This window comes from Emydura macquarii, unplaced genomic scaffold, assembly GCF_026122565.2.
Source record: "Emydura macquarii macquarii isolate MOO-44397 ecotype Brisbane River unplaced genomic scaffold, CSIRO-AGI_Emac_v2 contig_691, whole genome shotgun sequence".
Classification (NCBI taxonomy): Eukaryota; Metazoa; Chordata; order Testudines; family Chelidae; genus Emydura; species Emydura macquarii.
The window spans coordinates 10,863,466-10,890,372 of record NW_027130828.1 but is presented as its reverse complement, the minus strand read 5'-3'; the positions used below and the strand labels follow the sequence as shown (position 1 = coordinate 10,890,372).

General features: G+C 43.4%; 3 protein-coding genes across 4 annotated transcripts; 1 reads left to right on the top strand and 2 right to left on the bottom strand.

Moving 5' to 3' along the window:
* Window positions 1-280: 280 nt before the first annotated feature.
* Window positions 281-13,358, top strand: LOC137148857 (torsin-1B-like). Of its 2 annotated transcripts, none has more exons than XM_067541994.1 (5): window positions 281-496; window positions 1,369-1,634; window positions 2,571-2,746; window positions 3,434-3,561; window positions 13,257-13,358. In XM_067541994.1, exons 1-5 carry the CDS (start codon window positions 316-318, stop codon window positions 13,325-13,327), a joined length of 822 nt encoding a protein of 273 aa, XP_067398095.1. In that variant the 5' UTR covers window positions 281-315; the 3' UTR covers window positions 13,328-13,358. The 2 variants fall into 2 exon arrangements, with proteins under 2 accessions (XP_067398095.1, XP_067398094.1); XM_067541993.1 differs by lacking the exon at window positions 13,257-13,358 and adding an exon at window positions 4,312-6,426.
* On the bottom strand, window positions 10,952-16,673 carry LOC137148858 (torsin-1A-like). The gene is made up of 5 exons (XM_067541996.1): window positions 16,432-16,673; window positions 15,536-15,801; window positions 13,580-13,755; window positions 13,361-13,488; window positions 10,952-11,893 (listed from the first exon to the last, which is right to left on the bottom strand). Exons 1-5 carry the CDS (start codon window positions 16,631-16,633, stop codon window positions 11,643-11,645), a joined length of 1,023 nt encoding a protein of 340 aa, XP_067398097.1. The 5' UTR covers window positions 16,634-16,673; the 3' UTR covers window positions 10,952-11,642.
* A 2,940-nt stretch (window positions 16,674-19,613) lies between these two features.
* Window positions 19,614-26,901, bottom strand: CUNH9orf78 (chromosome unknown C9orf78 homolog). The gene is made up of 9 exons (XM_067541992.1): window positions 26,692-26,901; window positions 24,571-24,630; window positions 23,684-23,735; window positions 23,373-23,443; window positions 23,083-23,160; window positions 22,422-22,619; window positions 21,728-21,864; window positions 20,600-20,698; window positions 19,614-19,942 (listed from the first exon to the last, which is right to left on the bottom strand). The coding sequence occupies exons 1-9, from the start codon at window positions 26,772-26,774 to the stop codon at window positions 19,851-19,853; spliced, it is 870 nt and encodes a 289-aa protein (XP_067398093.1). The 5' UTR covers window positions 26,775-26,901; the 3' UTR covers window positions 19,614-19,850.
* Window positions 26,902-26,907: the final 6 nt, after the last annotated feature.

Below are 26,907 nucleotides of genomic sequence, written 5' to 3'. Positions count from 1 at the left end.
GACTTAGGCTATACAGAAGAGACCATGTGCCTCTGCCCCCTGCCAAGGGAATTCCCTGCATCCGCCCCTCACAAAGATGGCGGGAGCGCGGCGTGCGGGGCGGAAGTAGGGCTCGTTGGCAGGAACGCTCCCTCCTCTACTTCCCACTCTATAGGAATCTTAACTCCCGCCGCACAAAGATGGGCGGCGCGGGGCGGAAGTGCTGGGAGCGGCGCAGGGGCCGCCGGGAGTTGTAGTTTCTACCTGGCCGTGGCGGGAGGTCAGCCGAGCCGAGCCGAGCCGCTGCCCGCTACTCCCGCGGACGGGGCCGCCACCATGCAGCTGCTGCTGGGGTTGCTCTCGCTCCTGCTGCCGGGCTCGGCCGCGCTGGAGCCCATCAGCCTGGGCATCGCCATCGGGGCGGCCTCGGCGCTCACCGGCTACCTCTCCTACCCCAGCTTCTACTGCGGCTTCGTGGAGTGCTGCCCCGGAGAGGCGGACCGGCCCAACGCCACCGGTACCGGCCGGGGAGACCGAGCCCAGAGGCGGGGGAGCCGGGGCAAGAGGGAGCTGGATCGGAACCGGGGTGGGGGGAGCTGGGGCAAGAGGGAGCTGGATCGGAACCGGGGGGGAGCTGGGGCAGGGGGCTTGGCCCAATGGACCGGGACCAGAACCCTAGGGGCCTGGATTGGTGCTGGAGGAAGACACTAGCTCCAGGCTGGAACTGGGGGTGGAGGACTTGCCCAAAGGCACCAGAAGGGGGGCAAGGGACATTGGTGGCAACCCCCAGTTTAAGTGGTGAGACTGGGAGCAGAACGGGGATGAGTGGGACCAAGCCCAGGAGCCTTGGTGGGCCAGCAGCTCAAGGCTGCCCCAGTGGAGGGGACATGGGGGAAGGGAGAGCTGCTGGGGCTAGCGAGCCCTAGGTTTAAAGGGGAGGGTGGGTGGAAAGAGTGGAGAACTGGGGTCAGGACCCTGGGTGCTAGTCCCAGCTCTGCTACTGATTTCCAGTGTGACCTTGAGGAAACCACTTACTGTCTTTCTGCCCCATTTCACAGATGGGAAATGACAGAGATACTCGGAGCTTAATTTGTAATGAAAGAGATGCCGAGGTTCAAGCAATTTTTTTACATTCAAAACTGATGCAGCAAGCCCAGACGTGCTGGGCTATGAACTGCCTATGAATGATGCTGAGCCCTGGCACAAATTAAGAACTGCTGAGACTTCATGTTCCTCACCTGGGCTTTCTGGGAGCCACATTCATTAGTATTCTTACAGCACTTTCCACTTTGAGATCCTTGAATGTAAGCCATTCAATCTGCAAACCATTTTCTGAAATCCTTGTTCTTCTAAAATGACCTTCTTTCTTTTTCTCCCTGGATTCTTCAGCATTGAAGGAGGATCTGGATAATAAACTCTTTGGACAGCACCTTGCCAAAGATGTGATCCTGAAAGCAGTGACTGGATTCAGAAACAATCCAAATCCCAAAAAACCACTCTCTCTCTCTCTACATGGCTGGGGAGGCACGGGTAAAAACTTTGTCAGCCAGATCATCGCAGAGAACATTCACAAAGCAGGAATGAAAAGCAAATTTGTTCATCTCTTTATAGCCACACTACACTTCCCACATGTTCATCAGATTAAGCTGTATAAGGTAAAAGAGCAAATTTTAACCTCCCGTTGGTGATATCAGTAAATATTAATCATTAAAACTCTACACCATGGAATTAGATTGTTCTTGGGATACAAATCCATAGGTGTCTCATCTAAAATAACAAACTCTTGTATCCAGCTAGTGTTTCTGTGTATTTTCAAACATTCACTGACAAGCTTGTGGAGATGGAATCTAAATATCCCCCTGCAGTGGTAGAAACTGAAACATAATAGCACTGAGTTAAATGCTAAGAAATGGAAAGTGAAACAGACAAATTCTCTTTACTTTTCCTTTCCTCAAAGAAGGTGATTACAAGTTACTTCCTCTTAGTGCTTTTTCTCCAACCTTCTCCTGGTGTCACCCTTCACATTTCTTTTTACAGTGTTCACTGTTGTGAAATGTCCTCAACTCAAGCTAAATGAGGTGCACATAAGGAGCAGTAATTTCAGAGGCTTACAAGTGACTCATGTTGGTAACTTTGTTTATTTCCTGCAATTTTCATGAAAAGGAGTGTCTCAGACTGAAGGTTATGAATGCAAAGCATCTTTAAATGTTAAAAGCCGAAGGTCTATCAGGAATTGGTTGGTTTGTTTTGTTTTTTTCTTTTTATTAGTCAAGTAGCTGGTGTTCTTTTAACAAGAAGAAATTTCTTCCTTTTACCTGTATGGTCTCTTCTCTCTTCCATTTGAGCCCTAGTCTTCGTGCTTTGACTATTCAACAGAAGTTGGAAATAATGTGCTTTCTGGTGACTCTGATCCAATAACTGGAACAGAATGCACATTCTGATAGCATGATGTTTGCTAAAGTGAAGGTAGTGATCATATTGCTCCCTTCAGGAAGCAGGTTATAATCAGAGCACAGTCCCTCCCAGGTGTTTTATCTGATGTTCTCTACTAGTGGGACCTAGTTTTTTATTGTGTTTCTCTTTTGTTCCAGGACCAGTTGCAAAAGTGGATTCGGGGTAACGTGAGCGCCTGTGCCAGGTCTGTTTTCATATTTGATGAAATGGATAAGTTGCACCCTGGCCTCATTGATGCCATCAAGCCATTCTTAGATTACTATGAGCAGATTGATGGGGTCTCTTACCGGAAAGCCATCTTTATCTTTCTCAGGTTTGTGGTCTGTCTGCTGTGACAAAGCCAGGCTCACCTGGGTCTTTGCTGTCACTGTCGTATGTGTTTTGGCCACTCGGAGCTTCCAGGCATCAGCAGGGAGAGAACCCAGATTGTTCTGCTCAAAAAACACATGCTATTTGAGCTAAAGGAGAATGTCCATTAGCTGGCTGTTGCTGGGCCTATGATACAATTGAGCAATTCGGATTCCATCTAGCAGAGGACTGTAGCGCATAAGGTGTTAAAGTGGGCCAATCTGGTAGTCTAGTCTAGTAACAGCATGCTGCTATACAGCGTATTGGAGATCAGATCCTGAATCTGTCCCTCATTCCATGCGTTGGGAGTGTTGCACTGGTATCATACTTCACTATCAGGTGGTGGAGAGACCACTTTGCATCACTCAGAAGACCCATCACATATGCCTAGCTGATTTCTTGTGAGAGGGAGCTATGAGTCCATTCCTTCTGAGTAAGAGGCATTGCAGCTCAGGTTCAACGCTGTCGGGACAATGTGGAATTTAGTCCTAAAAAGCTGAGACATTAGTTTAAGGCTTTTTATTCGGGTGAATAGTGCTCGCCAGGCAGCAAAACATTAGAACAGACAAGTGTTAAATGTAATCCTGCTAGAGAAGAGATGCTGGACTCTTCCTATCTTGGATCTGCACTAAACTCTTTCTCTTATGAACAGCAATGCAGGTGGTGATTTAATTACTAAAGTGGCTCTGGACTTCTGGAGGAGTGGAAAGGACAGGCAGCAGATTGAGCTGAAAGACCTGGAGCCTGTGTTATCTGTAGGAGTCTTCAATAATAAGAATAGTGAGTTCCTTTCCCAATGAGTGGGAGGGTCTTTTACTTCATAAACACAGAAAATCCTCACTCGGTGTCTGCCAGCTGCCTCTTAATGCCATGTAATACTGTTGTACAAGCACTCTCACTCACTTAGGCCCAGATGCTGCCAGCACACCAGCTCATTGATTCCACTGGATGCCTGGCACGTTTCAGGAGGCACTCTCCAGTTCTCAGGATTGGGCCCCTACACAGCGGCATGTTAGTTTTGGGGAATTATGCACAGTGTTTCTGGGGCTGGGAGACTCTAATGCACAAACCATTCACCTCTGTGGTTTAACCTGAGTTTATAACCTGGTTTAGGTCCCTGTGCAAATGTTGAGGATCCCAGCCTGGTTCTTAGGAGACAGCTGCCTACCTGATAACTTAGCAGTTTGCTTAATAAAAGACCCCTGCTCAGGGGAGAGACCTGTAACTGGAACAGCAGAGGGTGCTGCAGATCAGGATTGAAGTTCACTGGTAGTACTGTGTATACATGATTCCTGCTTTACGCCTGGTGCAAGCTAGTGCCATAAGTGACAAATTTTAATCAAAGTCTAAACTTTAGATAATGTCCCTGGGGTGTAAGATCTAGGTGCAATGCATGGGCCTGTCATGTTTGGAAGTGTTAGGAAGCTCAAGGACCATGCATCTCTTGACAATGGAGGACAGCTCTGTCACTAAGATGTTACAATTGTTCTCCCTGACCATTTAAGCAACCTCCTGTCTGATGTTTTCTAGGTGGCTTGTGGCACAGTAGCCTGATCGACAGAAACCTCATTGATTACTTTGTCCCCTTCCTGCCCCTGGAGTACAAACATGTTAAGATGTGCATCAGGGCAGAAATCAAGTCCCAAGGCAACAAAATCGATGAGGCGATCGTCAGTAAGGTAGCCGACGAGATGACATTCTTCCCAAAAGATGAGCGAATCTACTCTGTTAAAGGCTGCAAGGTGGTGCAGAGCAAGCTGATATATTATTGAGAGACGTTGCTGTGAGCAATGTGGAACTGAGGCGGACGAGGAACTTGATGTCCCTTCACCTCGCCGAAGCACTTTTAATAACATTTTTGAGAGCTGTCTTTTTGCACTTTTAATATTTTGGGGTATGTGGCAGGGATCCTAGAAATGACTTTTTTTCTTTTCTTTTTTTAAACCCCCAGGCTCTTCCTTATACTGGCTGTATCCATTTGTTGCCTTTTTAATCTGTGATCGTCTCTAGAAATCCCTCCCTAGCATATAAAAGGCCAAGTCCTATTCCCATTGAAATCAGTGGGAGTTCTGGCCCAGACCTCAGCCTGAGTGTCCAGGGCCCATGATAACATCAGCAAGGGTAGAGTTCTTGAGACTGTGCTAGGACTCCTTGTGCTCCGGAGAGGTTGGTAGTGTGTGCTCAGAAAGAAGGTCAGCTCTCCAGGGGTGGAGGGACAGGATTTCAGTTAATTTCTGACTCTAAACTGCCTTCATGCCTCCTGCTCTGGTGATGTGGAACATTAAGGTGAACTCAGGGAAATCTGGGGTAGGGGAGAAATTAGTTGCTTCCCAGCACAGTCTCTATCAAAAAGATTCTCTCTCTTCTTTTCCCTCCTCATACAAAATTTGAATCAAAAGGAGTTCAAGTGGAAATGCACTTGGCTGACAATGGGTATTTCTGTCACTTTCAGTGGGGGGAACCATTCACACGGGGCTTGTCTGTTACAGCACCTCAAGCAAGTGTCTTGTCTTTCAGTGGGGAAACATTCATGAGAGTTTGACTATTAGAACTTGTCAGGTCAGTATCTGTGCACCGTGGTGGGCTTGAAATCCACAAGGTGTTATGGACATTCTCACCAAGTCACACCCATGTAAGCTAGCTCTGGGCATTGCCCCCTGCCCCTTCTCACACACACACATCTTGCTTGAAGAATGTTACCTTGTACTAGAAGTGATTTTTTAAGAGTCTATTTTTATACGATTTTGTGGTACATTGTTGAAGTGGAAGCAATAGACGTACAAAATCTTCCTACAGAAGTGGGGGGAGGATGGGAAATATGGTCAAAGTACAACGTTCCCCTACTCCCACTATATTTTTAATATATTTTAATAAGTTCTCATTAATTTTACAATATTATCTGGCATGGTCAGTGTGAAACATCGTTCCCAGTGGCAAGATGAAATGGGAACCTAAACCGTTAGGAAGCTGGGAGAGGATCAACATTCACCCATCTAGTAAGGGTGGAGTTTTAGTATCGCCTCTTACTCACCAAAGACTCAACTTTCTAACTCTTCTCCCGCCTTTTCTGCCACCCATGTGTAATCACATGCTGTGGTGTGAATGGAAGTGCCTTTACATAAATGGAAGATAAAGCTTAACTTACATTGAGTGAACTATCTACTATGTATAGCATGGTTACAGTGCAGCTAAGACTCATGGGAGGAAATTGAATATTTTATTATGTAATTGCTGGACTAACTCCCTCTTCTCCACTGACACGTGGTTTGTTAGTGTGCAAAACTGCTTATATTAAGGTCTTAAATCAAGCCTGTTTTTGTTCAGAAAACTTTAAATGTTCATGTTAATCTCAGAAATTGGAGTCAGTTACACTTTTTTTTATAACCCTGCATGCAGTTTGTCATAATTGTGACAAACTGTTTACTCTGATGCAATCATTTGAAGTGAACACTAGCTAGTAACCTTGGGACATTGGACTATTGCTTTTGATGTATAAGGTTTCCCCTTCATTGGTTACTCTCATTCAAAAAGGTTCTAAACACTGCACCCACAATTGTATGATAGGGCTGATGTTCTGAAAGTGAAGTACTTGTGCAGTTTTAAAAACTATAAATGTCAGCTGCAATAAATGTCTTTCATCCTTCAGCTGCCTTTTGACTTATTTAATAACTCTCAGCGGGTAGACAATACCGTTCTATCACTTAACACCTTGGCATTCAGACTCTGGTATCTCAGGTGCCTTCTGCTCAGCTTCATTCTGATGAAGTCAGGCCATCTTTACGTAACACCTGACTTGCCTCATTCCCAAGGTAAATAAGGTGTCCGTGTAAGGGTAGGCTAGACTTCTCAGTAGCTGTGTGTGGAATTCAGCAATTAATTCAGCAGGGTGCTGTTCATGAAGCCATTTGTAGGAGCAAGGGAAAACTTCCTCCTGTGGAAGCAGCCAGCTGAGAATTCCAGAAATCTTGCTGAATGATCTTGTCCAGATACATGATGCTTGGTAACATAGCTACTGTGACTTGATCCCCCTACTAAATAGCTGTTGAAGTAACCATGTCCTGAGGCTCAGCTGAGTTCAACAATACACACCTGTTAAACACAAGGTGTGAAACAGTATTATAATGGTATGAAACCCTTCTGCATGCTCATGCCACAGTTGAATACTGCTTTGGGGGTGTTTAATATTTGTCAGACGTGAACAGACTGTCTACCTTCATGGAAGAAAGCTTCAGAACAGAAGAAGCTGGCTGGGGTGAACCGTAGCAATTTATATAGGAACACTCATTTGAAAGTGAGCAAGGTACAATTCAGTCCTACTTTAACTTCCTTTTTAACCTCTGTATTTAATGGGTAGCTTAGTCTGAAAAGCTGACAATGTTAACAAACATCTGTGTTCGTATTGCCTGACAAGGCATTTTCTTTTGTATATTGCATCTGCCTTTCACCAGTATGAAAGGAAAGGGGAGGTAAAGCTACAAACCATCATATGATAGCCCCACATAACTATTGCTGCAGCTGAAGGTGAAATCCAGCTGTACAGATGCTCTTTTCACAGTGTTGAGGGAGCTGCGGTAGAGCACCTCCTGCTGCAGCCTTGGATACAAGAGCATTTCATTGCAAGAAGCTGTAGGATTGGTACCAGACAAGAGTGCTTGTAATAAAGCACGAGTGGCATCACTACTGTTGCAAATGCACCTGTTCAGAGAGAGGCTCATACTTAGATTTAGAAGGATTAGACTTTGAGTGTCAATTGCACTGTACACCAGAAACAAAATTCCATTGATAATTGAAATTTACAGATAAGCAACTAAGAAAATGCTGCTAATTTTGAATTCTGATATTGACAATTAGTTTTAACAGTTAAAAGTTTAACTTTTTTTCCTCTCCCTGCCTGCTTCCATTAAATTTCCCCAATTTCTCACAAAATTTAAATTAATAAATTATTTTGCGTATCTGAATTTAAATAAATATAAAAATGCTTAAATCAGTATTCATCAAAATTATAAAAACACTAATTCTGCCCAGCCTCCTTATTCTGTTGCAGGTTGTTCTGTCCTGCTGAAGTGTCTTTGTAGATGAAAAGTGCTGCTGGTTTAGATGTAAAAGGAAAGTGCTTAAAATGGCACATATCATTTGGATGTATAAAAAAGGCTTTACTTACACACACAACCCCTGGCTGGGAAGCTGCGCAGGAACCCGAGCAATGCATCTGAAACAGACTCAGAGTAGATACCCTCCCCAGTCCCACCGCACCAATGTAGTTTGTAAAGGTGCCATGCCCATCTGGCCTTCTTGGGCCAGAGGAGTAATGCTCCTTTCAGGTGATGGACCTGATAGGGAGGATTTAGCCAAAAAGGTTGCATTTTTACCTCTGGTTCCACTGGGCAAGAATGGCTGTAAGTTCGCTCTTCTCACAGGAAGTCTTCAGCATTCCTTCCAGCTCTTTCTGTGATGCAATCTGTAGCAATGTAAGTTGCCCCATACCTTCAGCAGTGTAGGATGTATTCAAGCAGGATCTTGGTCCTAACTCCGTTGCTCTGACCCGACCAGGTCACTTAATCGCTGTAGCTCAGCCATTTTCCCAAGAAGCCATTTTCCTGCTGTTATAGTGTAAGTAAAGTGGCAGTGCCCCTGCAGACCAGCTGCTGGAATTTAAACACCCTATCATCTAGACAACAAGGGAGTTAAAAGCCAGCAGCCCAGTACAAACATTCTACCATTAGTGGGAAATCTGGAAATTAGAGTTCGAGGCAAGACAGGGCTAATGCTCCCCCGCCCCCACGGGTAGGACTCTAACAGCATTAAGTGCTTTGAGTTCACAAAGGGATGGAAATTCAAAGTATTACTTGGCAGAGTTATATAGTGTTATGCTCCATTGCTGAAAGTGAGACCTTCAGGATAGTGTGATATAAACAAGAGCAGAATTTCTTGAACAGAAACCACCAGGGATGACGAAGGAGGTTTCTTGCTTCCCCTTTCTGCTAGTTGCATGTCACTATGAAGCTTGTAGAACGTAATCCTCATAATTTCTGTACTTCAGAGAAGCCAGCAAATAGTGACTGTTTGGAGCACTACATGCTTATTTCAGCTGGTCTGCACTCCCAGTTTCAAAACCCTCAGGCTTCGGCTGGATTTACAAAGTAAGCGGGTTAAAGGGAATCTCGGAGAACGAACAGACAGATTTAAGTTATTTACATTGTCTAAATGTAATGACAGCAAACACGAAAGGCTTGAATCCTGCTGCTCCATTTTTCTCCCCCAACAGCTACATTCAAATTGTTCTACAGCAATGAGGGTTTGTTTCCACGGCCCCACAGGGGTAGAAAGCACATGCACACCCAAGTGCTGCACTTTGTCTCAGGTGGACACTGCTAGAGTGAACTAAAAGGTAGCTACTTTGCATAAACATAGTTGTGTTTGAAGAGGACTACATTAATGCAAACTAGATCCGTTTTAGTTTGCACCAGCAGCATCCACAGCAGTTACAGTGCAGCACCCTGTTGCATGTTACAATTCACACCTCAGTTGTCTGCACTGGGACACGACGTACAGATAATCTTGCAATCAATAAGAAGAAGTGTAGCCAGAGGTTGTCTCTCAGTTGTTGAAACTGCCAAAGAAAATGTTGAGGTAAGGGCTCCCAGAAAAGCCTTGGAAGGGGTTTAAATTCCGAAGTTAAATAGCTTGGTTGTTTGGGTAATTAAAGAGCGGTATCAGTATCAAAACATTTCTTAATATTTAAAGAAGTGATTAGTTTTAGAATAGAAGTTTTGTTTAGGTGGGGATTGGTGGTGGAGGATCCAGCAACTGACAGTTGAGAGTGGCAGTTGGAAGTGGATTCCCTTTTTCCTCCAACCTCTCCCCTTTTCCACATAACTCCCTCCCCCTCCATATGTAACCCCTCCCCTTTTCCACATAACTCCCTCCCCCTCTCTTTTTCGCTATGCATAAATTAGCATAGAAGGTGAGGCTCATTACATACTAAGTAACTGATTGGCTTAGTGTTCCTACATCAGAACCTAATCAACTTAACAAGCCGATTGGCTAAAAGCAACTGGTATGCAAATTATTTCAAACCTGATTGGCTGAGCTGGAGTGACTAAAATTGTATATAAGACCAATGGTCAGCAATCTGAGGAGTGCTTAGAAGAAGGCGGGCAAAGAAAAAGCTGAGAAAGAAAGGATCAAGAAAGAAGGAAGAATAGTGAAGGAACTGAAGACACTGGACAGCAGTGACAGACCAGAAGGCTCCGCCCCATAGACAAACACAGGGATAAAACAAAAGCCTTGTAAATCCCAATCCCTTATATTAATCCAAAGAATATATGGGTGTGCATGTCAATAAAGCTGAATGTCTGTAGTGAGCATGAACCCCCTCTTCTAGCACCCATTCAGCAACGTTCTGGCCTAATGCTTGCTGAATGTTAGATCATTATGGATTTTAGCATAGAGTAATATATATTAGATTAATAGTGTTAAGTATAGATAATTTATAATAGTAGTAGTATTGTTAAGAAGATCAATGTATAAGGTTAAGTATATTGTTCTATCTATTTCTCTCTCCATTAATGTAACCACTCACTTCTGAATAAGCAGTGTATTTGTTTTCGAAGTATCACAGCTTATGTATCTTATCTTGATCAGAGGGCTGTATCCCTGTCCTTTCAAGGGAAGGCAAGTTGTTTTTCCCTGGAAATTCCTTTAGAGGGGACCACGTGCTTGGCAGTTTTTAGAGTAACACCATACTGTAAATCCTGCTGCTAACAGTCCTGGGTAGACAGAGGAAGCGGGGTTATAATCTACTCTTACCTGCTGGACAACTATCAGTGTTTTAACCACTATTAAGATTACAGCATATGAAGACTGTTCCTGTTACAAGGAGGCAGGAGCCTGGTTTGCACTACTATAACAAAGTTCATGCACAATCCCAAGCTGTCTGCACTAATTATATACTTGATTCACTTTGCAAACCATAATGACCTAGTTAATCTTTCTCAGCAATGGATAAAGAACCATGTCTCTCTCCACTACACCTGTCCCCTTTGTATTTTAGCAGCAAAAGGTGAACATGAAAGTTTGTATTGAAGAAAAGCAGAATGCTTCTAACAAGAAGGCAGAATAAGTGTGGTAAACTGGTACATTTACATACAAAGGGTAACAATAAGGCAGTCCCTTCAATATATGCAAATAGAGTGGAAGCATATACAAATTTTAGTGGTGGGAAGTTTTATTGAGGAATTATAAAAAATCTTATTTTGAAAGTGGAAGACCTAGAAACTGGAGTGAAAAAACATTATGGGGGCATTTATAAACAAAACTGGCAGACAAGGTGCAGTAACTTCAGTTGATGGCATTACTGTAATTAAATATTTTTCCAGGTTGTTCTAGGACTAGTTCTGCAGATAACTAGTTCTAGGACTAGTTCTGCAGATAAAAAGGCCTTGATTAAAATATTCTGTACCATATAGAAACCATTTCTACAAATTAAAACCTAATTAAAACCAGATCAACATTACAGGTCTAATGCACATGTCAATGTTCCACTGAACAATTGTAACAATCAACCGATTTGAGATAAATCATAGGCACTGTTAGACAATGCACTGGAAGGGGTGAGTGCTCCATGCACTCTTCTTTCCTAACTTCATAGCACAGGACTGAAGTCTTTTGAAGATATAACTATTATGAGTTTCCCCGAGAATAAAAATACAAGTGTACTGCCACTTATTTACATCAGACAATTAAATGATAATGTTCTTTTTTTTTTTAAAAAAAAAGTGCTTGAAAAATGAAATGTTTCGGTTTCTCCACTTCGTGATTAGGTTCATTTTTTCATTTGCAGATCACAGCATCATAAAACATCATAAGTCATAATAAAAATCCAGCTTGGTGTACACAGTTTTGCATCCTTTATCAGAGTAGATTCTCTCCTCCTTGGGGAAGTAGGTCATCTCATCAGCTACTCTGGCTATGATTTCTTCATCCACCATGTAGCCACGTGATTCAAGTTCAACCCTGACGCACATTTTCACATGTTTGTACTCCAGAGGCAGAAAGGGGACAAAGTAATCGATGAGGTTTCTGTCAATCAGGCTGCTGTGCCAAAAGCCACCTGCAAAAAAATATTGTTTAACTGCTTGTTTCAGGTCACCATGTCCTTCAGGATTTTAGAACTAGTAGATCTCATCCTCTCACAAATAGATTGGAAGAGGAAAACAAGGTTTTCTGTTTCTTCAACTCCCACTGGTTTCTTATCTTTGAATGAACGAGTCATTGAACTGACCTAGCCAAATAAAGTGAAAAAGAAAAATATACTCTCTGCACCTGCAGAAGAGGCTACTGCTGTCAAAAGCTGGTTTAGCACTTCAAGAAACTTGGGTTCCAGATGTTCAACTAGTGACTTCCATCAGGTCAGTGGTTTGACTTTCTTTAAAATTTGGCAGCAAACATGTACTGCTTCATTTTTATTTAATTAAATTTTTAATAGATTATAATAAGTTTAGGCCTTAACATAGGTTGGCATAAACAGAAGTTTAATTTTAAATAGGTTTATTTAAGAAAAATAACCTGTAAGTAATTTGAACAAAAAAAATATGATTTTAATTTTTTTTAAAAACCATCTATTTATCCTTATTGTACTGTAGACACAGTGAACTTCCCAATAGCCAGGTCAGACACAATATTCATAAATTACAAAGCAGCCCCACACCCTTCACACTGCACCGTTCCTCTCCATCTCAAATCAGCAGCAGAACAGCATCAGTCTGAATGCTTCCTGACTATACCACGGCACCTCCCTGGCTGAAAACTGGAGTTCACACTGAGTTGCAATTGCTGAAGCACCTGTTCACATCCACTCTAGCCCTGCCGCTTTTATTTACTTCTCTGTCTCCTGGCAACTAAACCTGTGTGCACTTTCACTATGGTAAAAGCAGTTCATATCTGTCTCACCCTAAGGCTGCTCAAAAGAACAGCATCTATCAACAGATGCAGAATCCATCGTTTAACATACTAAAGTCACTGAGTGCGTTTCTTAGTTTGTAAGCTGTGGACTGCTTTGTTGGAGAGCGATAATAATCTGGGTCCATTGTCTGAAGGTTTCTTTCTAAAATACTATTAAAAATTAACTTTTAACCACACAACTATGCCATTATAATTTAGGGAAAACAGCATCTCAGGCTGACAATCCATCCATCCCCATTTCTAACAGGCAAGGAAAGATTGGGGTGCAATATTTACCATGCAGCCTCCAATTATGAGCCAAAGAAATCTATCTACAGTCTTAGAAAGGTGCATGGCAACCTTCCTCATGAGATGGTAGCGCACTGCCACAGACAACAAACAGATGCTTAAAATAATCCCGCTTAAAGTTACATGTAGCCTAGTGAAGATTCAAACTACTTAAAGAGTGAAATATTCTGGCAATCCCATGAGTACCACTGGAGACCATTATAACAGAAATGTTTGTTTCTTAGGTGTTCTCCAGAGGAGAGGCCGTTGGCAAATACCAGAAATAGATGCTGAACCACTCATTCGAAGAGAATGATTTATAACCCTGGGAATAATCAATATTACTCACTATTCTTGTTGTTGAAGACAGACACAGACACTGCAGCTTCCAGGTCTCTGAGTTCCATGTCTTCCCTTTTCTTTCCACTTCTCCAGAAATCTAATGCCACCTCTGTTATCTTTTCAGCTCCCGCATTGCTGTGTAAAGGAGGGAAAGGATTTCAGCTAGATGTTGTAAACTGAATGCTCTGTAAAACAGCACTGTAAGTATTTCACAGGTGCTCCTTACCTGAGAAAGATGAAGATGGCTCGCCGATAAGACACCCCATCAAGCTGCTCGTAATAGTCCAAGAACGGTTTGATGGAGTCAATGAGTCCTGCATGCATTTTATCCATTTCATCAAATATAAAGATTGACCTGGCACAGGCGCTCACGTTTCCCCGAATCCATGACTGCAACTGGTCCTACATTACACAAAAAGAAAGGAAAATGCAAATTCCATGTGCATCAATGTCATGTTGAAGACACGGGAAATATGTAGATTTTAAGATCACCGCTGTCCATTCAAAAGCTGTAACTTCAATTGTGCACCTGTACTTGATTTCTTGATCAAAATCTGGTTAAAAGGCTAAAAGAAAATAACGATAAAAGGAACACTGTAACATAAATGAATTCTGGTTGTTAAAATAACCTTAAGAACTCAAAAGGTGAGTTACTAGTATCTGTCTGCAGGTATCCATGAAAAGGACTATATTTCAAGCCAGTGAATGAACATGAATAAGAAGCAGGGATCTGGGGATGTAGGACAAAGTGAAGCCCTGTGGGGCAATCTACTTTCTCTGGTGCTAATGCTGCAGTTACATAGCACATCCCATCCTTAGATCTCAAAACATTTTACAACATTCATTAGTTGGATAAACTAGAGACAGTGACAGAAGACTAAGACAGAAGTGACTTAGCCAAGGTCACATAATAAATCATAGGCACAGCTAGGAATAGAATCTAGAATGATAACCCCTGGCCCTATGCTTTAGCCACTAGCAAGTAATTTAACTAGAGTTGATTAAAAAACCTTTCAACAGTGTAGCTTTGTTCAGGAAGGGAGTAAACCTTGTTTAAGTATTTTATTATATGGCACAGGGGTTTACCCATTGTTAAATGTTATGTTTAAGATTAGCAATGAGGAAAAAACAGGAACAGGACAGTTGATTCAAAACAAACAATGATTCTCCTGATCTCCTGGGATCATCATCATTTTACCAGACTCACTATTCATTTGGTCCCTGCACATGGGTGAGACAGTGCAGGGAAGACTGTACTGCCTGTGCTGTGGACAAAGAGGACTTTAGTTTCCAGCACTGTCCACGTGGTAAATTTCACAAGCCGTTTTCTTTTTTAAGTGACCAAAGAGCATAAACATCCATCACTGCATTTAGGAAAGACTCAGGTGGAGCAGGACAAGAGAAAGGACAAGAGAAAGGTTTACAAGGGGTAATAAATAAAGTAGAGAAAAATAGAATTCTACATATTAAAAGTTAATGTATAAACTGCTCCATTACTTTAAGTCTTCAACATGCACACACTTTTTACAGTGTTTTGAACATGTAAACACAAACATTCACTAATCAGTACAACACTCATAATAGATAGAAGTTTCATCCTCTTCTCACAGACTCTCTCACGCAACCCAGTGACAGAGTCAGGATTAAAACTCAGGAACACAAGCAGTGGTATTTCTCTAAACTGGGCTGCCTCACATATCTACCTACCTAAGGTACTTACATAGCCCCTGTCACTGGGGTAGCTCAGCATTTCACAGTCTAATGTATTCATCCTCACAACACCCCTGTGAGGGAAAAAGTACTACTAGCCCCATTTTTCAGTTGGGAAACTGAGGCAGAAATAAGTCACTTGCCAAAAGTTACACACGAAGCCTGTGGTGGGATACTTGGGTTCAGTTCCCTGCTACAAGTCCCATGCTGATGCTCTAACCATGACCTTTCCTTCTGGGGCGGAAACATGAGAGGATGCATAAACAATTGTTTTACATTCAGGGGAAATCAGTCCCTAGATGTAGGGTTGTACATTTCCACTTCACACTGAGCATACATTATATTTTACTGTTTCAGATTAAAAAGTCTTCACTTGCTAGTACTGCTTATCCCATAACCTTTATAAACAAACAAAACAGATAACTTACACAATCACACTTAAAATGTGAGGAGTTCCAAAATGCACTCTCACCTTGTACTGGCTAATACTTTGTGCATGGGGAAAATGCAAAGTGGACACAAACTGATGGACATAATTGCTGTTCAGGCCTCCTTCGTAAATACTCTCTGCAATTATTTTACTGACAAAGTTTTTGCCAGTACCAGTCCATCCATGCAAGGAGAGGGTGAGAGGCTTTTTGGGATTGGTATTGTTCAAGAAGCCAATCACAGCTTTCACAATCACCTTCTTCACGAGGTGCTGGCCAAACAGTTTCTTCTCTAAATTCTCCTGGAGTGCTGAATGGAAAAGACACCAATCAGATAAGCAGAAAAGGAGATGGTAGGTGTGAGTGTTTCTAAGCTACTTCGGAGAGGAGGACTCTCTGATAACATTACCCCAGGGTACACAAACTCTGCTCATCCCGGGACAGCTGCTTGGAGATCAAAGAGCTACCCTGACTAGATTGGAGCTGCCACTTTTCTCTTTAATAGACAGATAGGGCCACTGAAAACCACTGATCCTAGCGTGCGATACTCTGGATCCAGCTGCCAAACACCACCCCCGTGTTCCCCTGGAGAGAATCATACCACCAGGTCCCTCTTTAACCCCCCCTCCTTCCACCTGGAAGCAGCCACACATCCCTTTAGAGACCCCCAAAACAGGACCACAGGATCTTTCCTCTAGGTGCAGCCTCCCTCCGCGGCCTCCTCCCTCGGGGGCAGCAGCCCAATCGCTTCTCCCTACTCCCCACACCTTCCTCTGGCTGCTGCCCCATACCCGGCTCCCTAGCCCGGACCCCTCCCTCAAGGCGCACCTTCTTAGGGGCCCCTGACCCTGACCCTTCCCCGGCCTAAGCTGCCCTCAAGTTCAGCCCCAGCCGACAGAGACAACTCTCAACAGCCGTCCCCAGCCCTGCCCGTACCTACCTGGCCCCGCCCGGGCCCCGTCGCGCTGGAGACAGCACTCCCTGAAGTAGCAGTAGAGGCGGGGGTAGGAGATGATGCCGGTGAGCGCCGAGGCGGCCCCGGCCAGCGCCAGCCCCAGGCTGATGGGCTCCACCGCCTGCACCGGGCTGAGCAGCAACACAAGGCCCAGGGCAGCCCCCAGCGGGCCCCGCAGCAGCTTCATACCCGACCCTCCGCCGGGCCACCCAGCCGCGATCCAGGCCGGCCAGCAGCGGCCTCTCCGCACCGACCGACCAACCCAGCCCGGGCACTTCCGCTTCCGGACCAACCGCTTCTGGCGCCGCCATCTTGGTTATGGGCAGAATCCTGGCCTGGCCTGAGGGAGGCGGTGTGGGAAGGCGGCCATCTTGGAAACGAAATCAGGTGACCAAACGTTCTCCTTGGACCCCATCCAGTGCTAACGCTACGCTGCAGGTCACGTGTCACATTCACATCTCCCCTTGCATCGCTAACATCGGTCAGCATGTCGTCGTGACGTGGCAGTCACGTGCGCTAACGCGCTCAGCGTGTCGCGACCCATGGCAGCGGTAGGTGGCTCATCATTTCTGACCCGTCGCCAGGACACAAACAGGTCAGGCAGCAGCACCCGCAGCTGGCACTGTGAACTGGCGCAGCAACCACCTCTCAGTGATACACAGTGTCATGTGGGCACACTGCACCTGCGGGCACCCAGCCGCGGCACTTAAACCCCTCTTCAGAAACCCCCCCCCCCCCCCACCTTAGCTTAAAAGCAAAAACCCCAGATGTGCTGTTGGGAGACTTGACAGAAAGGCGCTCAGTTCAGTTTAGTTTGTGCAGTCTATCCGAATATAAAGTCAGAGAATATAAAGTCAGAGAAGCAGGGGTGGAAGGAGGGCAAGCCAATTATGTAAACCCTCTATCAGCCAGAAAGAGAAATAATTTTGTTCTGTATCCTCAGAGTCACTACTATCTGATGAAAGCACCTTTAAATCTGTTAGTTTTTAGCATGAACAAGACCAGACCAATTATACTTCCTATTATGAAGTTAGTTTTGTCAATTTATATTATATGGTATTTTCATGCTTGCTAAATCTGGAGGTTTTACATATCAACGGGCACCCTGTTGATCCCTGGATTAGAATGGTTTTGAACATCACTAAAATGAACCGTAAACCTTTGGATTTACACCTTTTGTTTTCAAGGGAATCAAGCATGATTTACAGCAAGTTCAAGAAGGTAACTCACTGATAACTGTTTTTCAGCTGTAAATATGAAAAGAGGCTGGTGGCAGTGTAGCCTCACACTTGTGACTTAATGAGGACTAGAGTAATGTTTTTAATGGAACTACATTTAAGTAATCTTTGAAGAAAAGATTTAAATATTTGAAATCACTATGCTGTTTATGGATACTCTTAACTACTGATACAATATTGTAATCTTTATTTTTTTATAAACTTTATATACATAACAGCATCTGTCAAGCTATAGCCTGATCATATTTTTTAAAATGGTGCAGGACCTTGCCATTAGTTTTGCTTAGACATAACATTTAATGCTAACCTAACAAAAAACCCTCAACTATTAGATGAAATGTCAATATACCGAAACACGATATCAGAACTTTTAATCCCAGGACCAAAAACACTGCAAGAATCATTTCCCCCATTTTATGGATGAGGAAACTGACACAGACATTAAGCAACATGTTCCAGATTACAGTCAGTGGCAGAATCATGAAGGTGGTACCTAGACGTCTCATAGGACATCTACACAGTGAGTAGCAGCCCTCAGCAGGGATTCTCAGAGCCCAGGTTGACAGACTTGGGTTTGCAGGGCTTCAACTACAGCTCTAAAAATAGCTGTAGAGATGTTAAAGCTCAACCTCCAGCCTGAGCCCAAACATCTACACTATTTTTAGTGCCATAGTGCACGGCCAAGTCTGTCAATTCAGGATCTGAGACTCGTTGTCCCATGCTATGTAAACGTACCCTCAGTCAGATGTTTGAAGTGCTAGACAATATTGTCTCCATCAACAATTTTCATAGCTAGCCTTTTTGATTTGTGACATAGTAACAGGAAAAGTCTATTTATTTTTCTTCTCCCATAGATTTTACATTTTTATTTTGTATCAGTCCAACAGTGCTGGAGACAACATTCTCTGTATCTACAGAGTAATTTTTTACTCTAAAAATTTGGTTTGATATAGAGGATCCCTGAAAGCATCTGATAATGCTGGCTACAGTGACCAAAGACACTGGACTGAAGCAGGCACATGATCCCACCTCTCATCCCAGCTGCTGATCATTGTTCCAATTTGATAATTTAATCAATTTCACACAAATTTAGAAATGTTTAGACTAATTGTTTTAAGTACATCCAGGACTTCATTACAAGTAGCTCAGGATGATTCTACTGTGCACATTACTGAAATAAGAAACATCTCTCACTGATGACAAGTTAAAAGTTTTATTTATTTTTTAAATGTTCAAACTCCATTTCTCAACTTAATTTTACATAATGTTTCCTGGAAATATATAGCTGATGCTTGATTCTAATTTGTTTGGCTTTCTGATACGAAATCCTACATCATCCCTAACTCAAAAAGACCTCAAATACTGGAAATGAGACTCCTCCCACTATCAAAATAGTTACAATCTAATGATTTTTTCATCCTTGACAACAGAAATAAAATGAAAAAACTCATTGCTATGGAAATAAATCCATAGCAAGGAAGAGATGCACACACAATGGACACTATTTAAAAAAATATAAATTTCAAAAACATTCACTGCTCAGGCACCTACAGTAATTGCTGTATTTCCGTACACTGAAGATAGAGATCCTGTTATACTGCAATCCCTGGAGAATAGTATATGTTCAAGATCTTACACAGTATCCACTGTAACTGGAAGAGAAGTTGAATACTGCTGTGTGCTGAAAAAATTCCTGCATTATCATCTCAGACACACACTGTATATAAATTTATGCCCTTTGGAACTAACAAGAAGTGCTTTTTTATGAAGTTGCTTTGGAACCTTAATCTGGCAAACCAGCTTTAAACCTTCATTATATGTTTAGAAGCTGAAAGCATTTTTGTCTTTATAAGTTCTCTTTTTAAGGTGAAAGGATTTATGAACAAGTTTGACCTTACACTAAAATAAATACCAAACAGAATGCCAACGTATTTACAAAAGGAAGTTTATAACAAAGTAAGTTATATACAAGTCACATAGGGAAGGGAGATCTCACAATCACAGTGCTGACTAATTCACTACAAGTTTACTGTGAGAAAAATCTTGTGGGTAACATTAAAACCTGTAGGAAGTATGTGATCCCACCCACTTCCAGAGTTATTTACACATTTTGCACTTAAAAGCTCCAGCAAAGAGTTGGGTCCACACTGTTTTACCGAGCTGATTTCAGTATCGCCTGTTCATCTTCTTGAATTTTTCATAGTGATAGTCATCTGTTGCTTTCTCATTGGGTGGACGCTTGCGATTTGGAGGGGACCCTTCGAAGGAGAGATAGAGAATCTTTATTTACTATTTTTAAATTAATGAAAAGGATACTGCAAGGAAGCATCATCCTCCCTCACCTCCCAAAGAGTTAATCTAATGCCTTTTAAACCACATGGCCCTCAGCACCTCTGCTACTTTACAATTGGGCCTTCAGCAATGCCAATGTTCTTCAGACTTGATTCTCTATTAGTCCAAATCCTTCCCCCCCTCCCCTATTTGGAAACAGGTTTGCCAATGCACTTAAATCCCAACCTTGAATATCCCCCATTACTCCAGGCTTGGACCTCAGCTGAGCAGAGACTGACAGTAATCGTGTGCAGCCAAGCATGGGATGGAGAGCTAAAGTGTGAATGGGTCATTTTCTACACGTAGCCCTGACCCTTCACCTATTATGGGAAATAGCAGGAGGCTCATCTTCCATCCAGGTTGCTTCAGGACTCATCTAGCAGTGAGCACATCAAGGATGGTGTAGGCATCATTTTCCCTTTGAAGATCAAGGGCAAATCACACTACAACCCAAGACCTTTCCACTAGCTCAGGACACCATGCCTTAGAGGACTAGAGGAGAAGGACACATCTCTTCATAGATCTTGGATAAGGAAGACTTGATACCTCCAACAAGGTGGCTATGCTTTGTGTTTGATACTCACGCTCAGGTTCTGGCTTCTCCGTATCCCCCACTCTCAGTGGACGGGCTTTTGGTTCTTCTTTATTCCTCCTCACTGGTGTATTCAGCTCCTCATGATAGACTGAAAGAAGAGACGCCAAACGGTGAATTTTAAAGTACGCAGAGAGTAGCATTGTTTAGATGAAGAATCAGTTAAATGTATAGCTGGAAGGGACCTCAAGAGGTCATTGAAATCCATCCCCCACGCTGAAGCAGGATTAAGTACACCTAAACAATCAGTCAGTCAGGAATGGTCTATTACATCTTTCATCTGTTGTGATTAAACTTTAACAGAAACTCAATGGAAGCTAGCAATAGTGACTATGATCAGTGCTGTCCCCTGTGGCTATGGATATTGAATGAAGGCAAAGTGATGGGACACAAACTTTTAACAGTTATGGGGAACATTTTGTTCTGGTTTCTTCCTACCTTTGCATCTAACCCAGCTACTGTTTCATCAAAAATGGTCCTGAGACTCTCCATTGCCTTTGGATTCCATTAATATTAATCTGAAGTCTGCCCTTTGGATGTCATTAGAGACATTAGGAGGTTGCCTTTCCTCCAGGTCCTGTATAAGAGGCAGTCTGAGAAATGAACTCTCTTCTTTTGTTTAGCACTTATCTTACCTGAACACTGGTCTGCTCTGGCATCCTAGAGTGCTCTCTCTAGTCCAATAAAACAGCCTTTGTAATCACAGAATGGCCAGGATTTTCCATCACACATCCAAGATGTCATTTATGGGCCCCAGTCAATTAGGAGTTCCAGAGTGGAAAGTATGAGTAACATGCCCTATCCTCAGTCTTGCTGGGAGAAGGGAAAGATTAGGCTAGCCCAAATGTTGTCCATGTGGGAGACTCAGAAGGAGAAAGTCAAACCGTTCTTGAGGCTGACCATGTGAATTTCCCCCTGCACCAGACTTAATTCCACACCTTATTGCCTCTACTCAGTAGAGGAGTAGGTCAGACCTGGGATTGGAGAGCTACATGATTAGACAAAACACCTGTTAGGGTCTAGGACAGTATACCTGGTCCTGCCTCAATGGAAGAGCCGGATTAGATGACCTATCAAGGTCCCTTCTAGCTCTACATTTCCATGTCTCTATGATACTCACATCTGTTGTGCTGGACATAGTTCACAGCCATGTTTGTGGGAACAAAGGAGGTTTCACTGTCTTTCTTTTTGTTTTGCTGTTCTGCCAACAGTCTTGCCTTGGCATCCTCAGTGAAGATTATGTTTTTTATTTTTGCGCTGAAGAGAAAAAACAATGAGGAAGAGACTTGCTTATATGCTGCAGGTAAAAAGAGGACTGAGGCCCCAAGTACCAAGACACACAGTAGAGCAGTTTTATCTATGAGCTAGTGAATGGACAGTTTCATGTGGGTGTGGCTGCAATTGCTGTTGTCTGTGACTTGCAGTCTGTCTGTCAGAGGACTGGCAGTGCTGTACAGATGAGTGCTCCATCCCAAGGGTTAAGAGGAACCTCACATCCCTCAACAGCTCACCCTGCTTTAGTGCTGAGTGTAAGCCAATTCTACTAGAAGATCCTGCATCACAGATCTGGGGAATGAACTTCTCTATTATTAGGAGTATTACCACACTGCTAGGAGCTCTAGTCACTGACCTGAAGCCCATGTGCTTGGTGCTGTACAAACACAGAACACAGACTGTTCCTGTCCCAAAGAGCACAGAAGGGGCAGTATAAGTTACTCTCACCACTTTCCTATCAATTAGTGTGCCTCAGCCATGACCTACAGGGATCACTTAAGTAACTTTGACTATAAATATTTGAACAGTGAATCACATACTCAATTCCCAGGTCAACTTCAGGAATGCCACTCAGCATTTGATTGGACAGCATCTCTTCAGTCTTCTTGGCTGAAGAGACACGGATGCTCTCAGGCAGCTCATACAGACAATCCTCGGCATTCTTTAGCTTCACCTTCTGCTCCTCACTTTCCACGATCCCCTTCCTCTTCTTCAGCTCGGTCTCAATGTACTTCATCCTGAACAGCAGCACACAAAGGGACAGCTGGCATAAAGTTCTATTTCTACATGTCCCTCCAGTACCACTGACCACAGCTTTGTCAGTATCCCAGAGCCTAGGAGGGATGAATAATTAATCTCATGTGTCACTCAGCCTGCAGGGGGTGCTGAGAAGCAAGAGATCTGCAGCTTTGTTCAAGAAACTAATCAAATCCTGCCTGCAATAAGTGTGCTCTTTAATAGCAACCTGCTCTGTGGGTTGGTAATTCACAATGCCAGTGGACCACGTGGCTGGCCAGCAAGTCTAGGCTCTAACCACAAGACCAAGTTGGTTTCCAGAGGGGGAAAGATCAAGCAGAAGTTACAATGTAAATTTGGAAGCTAATCTGAAAACTTAGTTTTCAGAAAAAAAATAGATCTAAAAACACCCAATCCAGCATAGCAGATCACAGCATACAAACTATAACAAAACAAACCACCTACATGTCAGCATCCTCATCCCGCCTGTTGGTTTCTGCTGAGAAAGAGGTTCCCAGGTTGAGGTCCTCCTCTTCGTTAATCCTAAATGGAACAAATATTTTTTTTAATTAAAAAGACGGTCTAACATGTAAGTGACCAGACAGCCTGCATTAAATAAAGCCTTCAAAACATAAAATCTGGTGCATTTTGCCTGCGTTCTTCAATAATGAAAGTTTTCTTGGTACTGTTAACTGCTGCTGACTCAATAAGGTTCAAGAGAGTGTTTTTCAGGACTGAGTCTCCTGCACACCCACCTGTCCTTGCCTCGTTCTTTCAGCTTCTTCATGTCCACCATCCCACCAGTCTTTATCTTGAAGGGATCATCCTGCAAAACCAAAAAGACTTATACCATCTTCAGGTTCACTTTCTTGAAAACTGTACACTTCCATCACCTGGGCAAAAATGCCTATGATTTTTCTATAGTGAACAACTGCATCCCAAACTGCCTTTTATTAAGGCAAGTCATTTCCTGGAATTAGACTTTTGAAGAGATCTATTGGACTGAGCAGATGCTTTCACGCCGATATTAATCAGCAGTGCAGTAATGAAAATATTATGAACTTACCACTAGCGTTGTCTCTTCTTGCACTTTCTCCCCAACAAGCAGGGCTGCAGCGCTAACAAAACACACATAAAAAGGACAAATTAAATTAAGAGAATTGAGTGTACAACACTCCTAGTGCAGACTATGATGCAAGCTCATTTATTAAAAAGAATACAGTACTTCTTTGCCCTTCTCTAACACCTTCTACCTGAGGATCTCTAAGTGCCCTGCTAATACTAAAGTAATTACTCCTCACATCACCCTTTTGTGCTATGGAACTATTATCCCCAATTTACAGATGGGGAAACAGTTATAGGGAGCTTAAGAATTTACCCAAGGTCATATAGCAAGTCATCATCAGAGTTAAGAACAGAACTCTCTGTACAGTATGAATCCTGACTCTCAGTCCCATTTTCTAGCCACTACACAACACTTCTTTCCATCAAAAAGCGTACAGGGAGAAAGTGAAGTAACAGGAGAGACTTGTTTTATAGGTCCAAATTTATAATCTATACACTACAAAGTGGTGTGTAAGATACTGAGCCAGCCCCCTCCACCCGCACGCACACACAGAGATAAAAACTACCTGTGAGGGTGATATGGTTAATTAGCAATATAAGGTATCTTAATTGTAAAGTATGACCTTATTCTAATTGTTTAAGGTCGCAGGTATGCTGGGAAACAGTGCTCCACAATAAAGTCTGTTAAAAATTACTGCACCTATCCCCAATATCTCCCCTTATCTGTCTTCACATTTTTAATGTGCCTGCTTCTCTCACAGGTCAGATTCTTGTTGCCACTGAGCCATTTTACCATTTCTGACTGAAGGCACAAGGGAAGGCAGGGAATTCACAGTAACCTGAGACCCTCAGATGAAACAAACTTGCCTCTTTTATTGTGTCACCTACCTCACCCCATTTGGCCGTCTTCTGAGACTCTGAACTTCTTTTGCTTCCTCGAGTTTCAATCTGAAGAAAGAACCTTTAGTTTATTAAGACAGTTTTTTAATAAAAAGAAAAAAGCAGTATTTTCTGCACCTATCACTCAAGTTTCAGGGCAGACTTTTCACTGACATCTTCAAGCAGGTTTTCTAAGCGGATCTCATTTTTTCCTGATAATATTAGATAGCTTTCACATTCTACTTCATGAACCAATGGGGAAAACATTACAGAATCTGTTTGAACATGTTACTTCTATACAAGCTCCTTCAGCTAAGAAAGGAAGCATCCAAAGATCACTCCCAAAACCAAATCTCTCTATCTAAGGGGTCTAAAATGCTGCCTTGGCCCATCAGCCCAAATTCAGTTTTCCATTTGTTAAGATGTGCAACCAAGATTGTCTCACAATGCAACAAGGAAGTCCTTGAATCAGATGCATTACCCGTCGGACACTACACCACTTAATGCTATCTAAGAAGAAATGAAAAATGTATCTTAAAACACTTTCCAAAGTTAAATGAAAATAAGAGCAGAGAGAGAGAAACTAAAAGGAGTACTCAAGGAATAAAAGTTATGATTAGATTGTGGAGGATCTGAAAATAAGACAACGAGTCAATGAAATTGGTTGATTCCAAATGACAGGTGCTGCAGACAAGTAAACTGTGGTAATCCTGCAAGAAAAGACAAAGAGGAGACTGGTGCTAGGCAAACAGAAGGAATTGGGAGGGGAAGGCTTGTGAGAGTTCATGGATAGCAATGAATTTTCCTTTTAAATAAACAATTTAAAGGGGAGATTAAGTCAGAAGCATAGGGGGGAAAAATCATTCATCTCTGAAGTGCCAATCAGGAAGCAAAAGTTTGTGTATGCTCTTTGATTGGCTGAAGTTCAGTACAAACTGTTTGCCTCCAAGACAATCAGAATGCATATATTTGCATGACCAATGTGATACATTAAGGTTACCATTAACCTCATTATTATTCTTCTGGGAGTAAACAGAAGAAAACCATACCCATTTCATGACTATTTTAGCCAAATGTGGGCCAGGATTGTTGTCATACAAGTCTCTGGGCCTTAAATTTGTAATCACACACTGACCAAGCAATTATTTTTTAAATATTTAGTAACAACATCAATAGCTTCCATTTATAACAATTTAAATCATGAAGGATCCCAAAGCACTTTGTGAATGTAGCACATGGACATAAGAACCATACAGCTGTCACTTCATCCACCCCTGAAACACTGCCACCACCAGCTGAAGCATGGAAACTGTTTCACTGGCCAATAGCACTGTGCCCAGGTCTCACACAATAGAATAAGGGGGCATAGGGGGCCCACAGAGAGTTGCCACTCACCCTCGATTTGCCAGGGCCCTCCTCATTTTATAAAGTATGATCTTACGGAGCTTTGAGGAGCAGTGATACTCAGACTGAGGCTTGTGAGCTGCAAGTGGCTTTGTAATGTATCTCCTGCGGCTCTTTGCAGCACATGATGATAAACAGTATGTGATTTAATTATTAACCAATCAGGGTGATTTTACTATGCTGTTAACTAATTGTGGCTGATAAAATAATAATACTTGGTCACTCATTTTGTTGTGAGAACACCACACACACACACACACGTCGTACGTACCTGTAAATGAAACAATGAATTCACACTACCCTCGCTCTTTCGGGTAACGCTGATGGCTAATCTGGCTCCAGACCCACCGAGTCTGAGAGAGGGCAGACACCGCGCCAGGCATCCCAGCGACCATCTGACACGACACCCGCATTTTTACCGCTGCTCTGGGACGGGCAAACAGCCCCTCGGGCCAACGCCAGGCGCCATCCCTGGCCAGCAGGCAGCAGCCGGTGGACAGGCAGCCTGATTATGACGAACGCCCTCCCCTCCCCCACTTTGTCATTCCCGCGGCCGGGGGTGGGAGGCCAGGGCCCTCGCCCCCTCAGCTTGTCTCTCAACCAGCGCAGCCTGCCCCCCCGGTGTGGGTGTGGGGGGGGAGGGCGGGGAGGTGCCATTAAATGTGTACCCCGGGGCGGACGAGGCCAGGGCCCCCATGTTCTCTGCAGGGTCTCGCTCCCACCCACCTGACTTCCTCGGTGACCTGCTCATCCTCCTCCTCTTCCTCGGAGTCCGCTCTCCGCCGGCGGAAAACCTTCCCCGACGGCATCTTCGCCGCACACCGCAACGGGCCTCCGCTCAGCCGCGCAGCGTCCCTCAGCGACAGCCCAGCCCCCCAGTTCCCGCGCTTCCGGCGCTCGGCCGTGAGTCACCGCCGCGCGCTGAAGTCACGCGCTCTGCCC

Coding starts and splice junctions, on each gene's coding strand:
- LOC137148857 (XM_067541993.1), top strand. CDS start 316: ATGCAGCTGCTGCTGGGGTTGCTCTCGCTCCTGCTGCCGGGCTCGGCC. Junction 497..1,368: donor GGACCGGCCCAACGCCACCG/GTACCGGCCGGG, acceptor TGGATTCTTCAG/CATTGAAGGAGGATCTGGAT. Junction 1,635..2,570: donor ATCAGATTAAGCTGTATAAG/GTAAAAGAGCAA, acceptor CTTTTGTTCCAG/GACCAGTTGCAAAAGTGGAT.
- LOC137148858 (XM_067541996.1), bottom strand. CDS start 16,633: ATGAAGCTGCTGCGGGGCCCGCTGGGGGCTGCCCTGGGCCTTGTGTTG. Junction 15,802..16,431: donor CGGGGCCCGGGCGGGGCCAG/GTAGGTACGGGC, acceptor TTTTCCATTCAG/CACTCCAGGAGAATTTAGAG. Junction 13,756..15,535: donor AAAGTATTAGCCAGTACAAG/GTGAGAGTGCAT, acceptor TGTGTAATGTAG/GACCAGTTGCAGTCATGGAT.
- CUNH9orf78 (XM_067541992.1), bottom strand. CDS start 26,774: ATGCCGTCGGGGAAGGTTTTCCGCCGGCGGAGAGCGGACTCCGAGGAA. Junction 23,444..23,683: donor AAGAAGAGACAACGCTAGTG/GTAAGTTCATAA, acceptor TTGGTTTTGCAG/GATGATCCCTTCAAGATAAA. Junction 20,699..21,727: donor CTATGTCCAGCACAACAGAT/GTGAGTATCATA, acceptor CTCTTCTTTCAG/TCTATCATGAGGAGCTGAAT.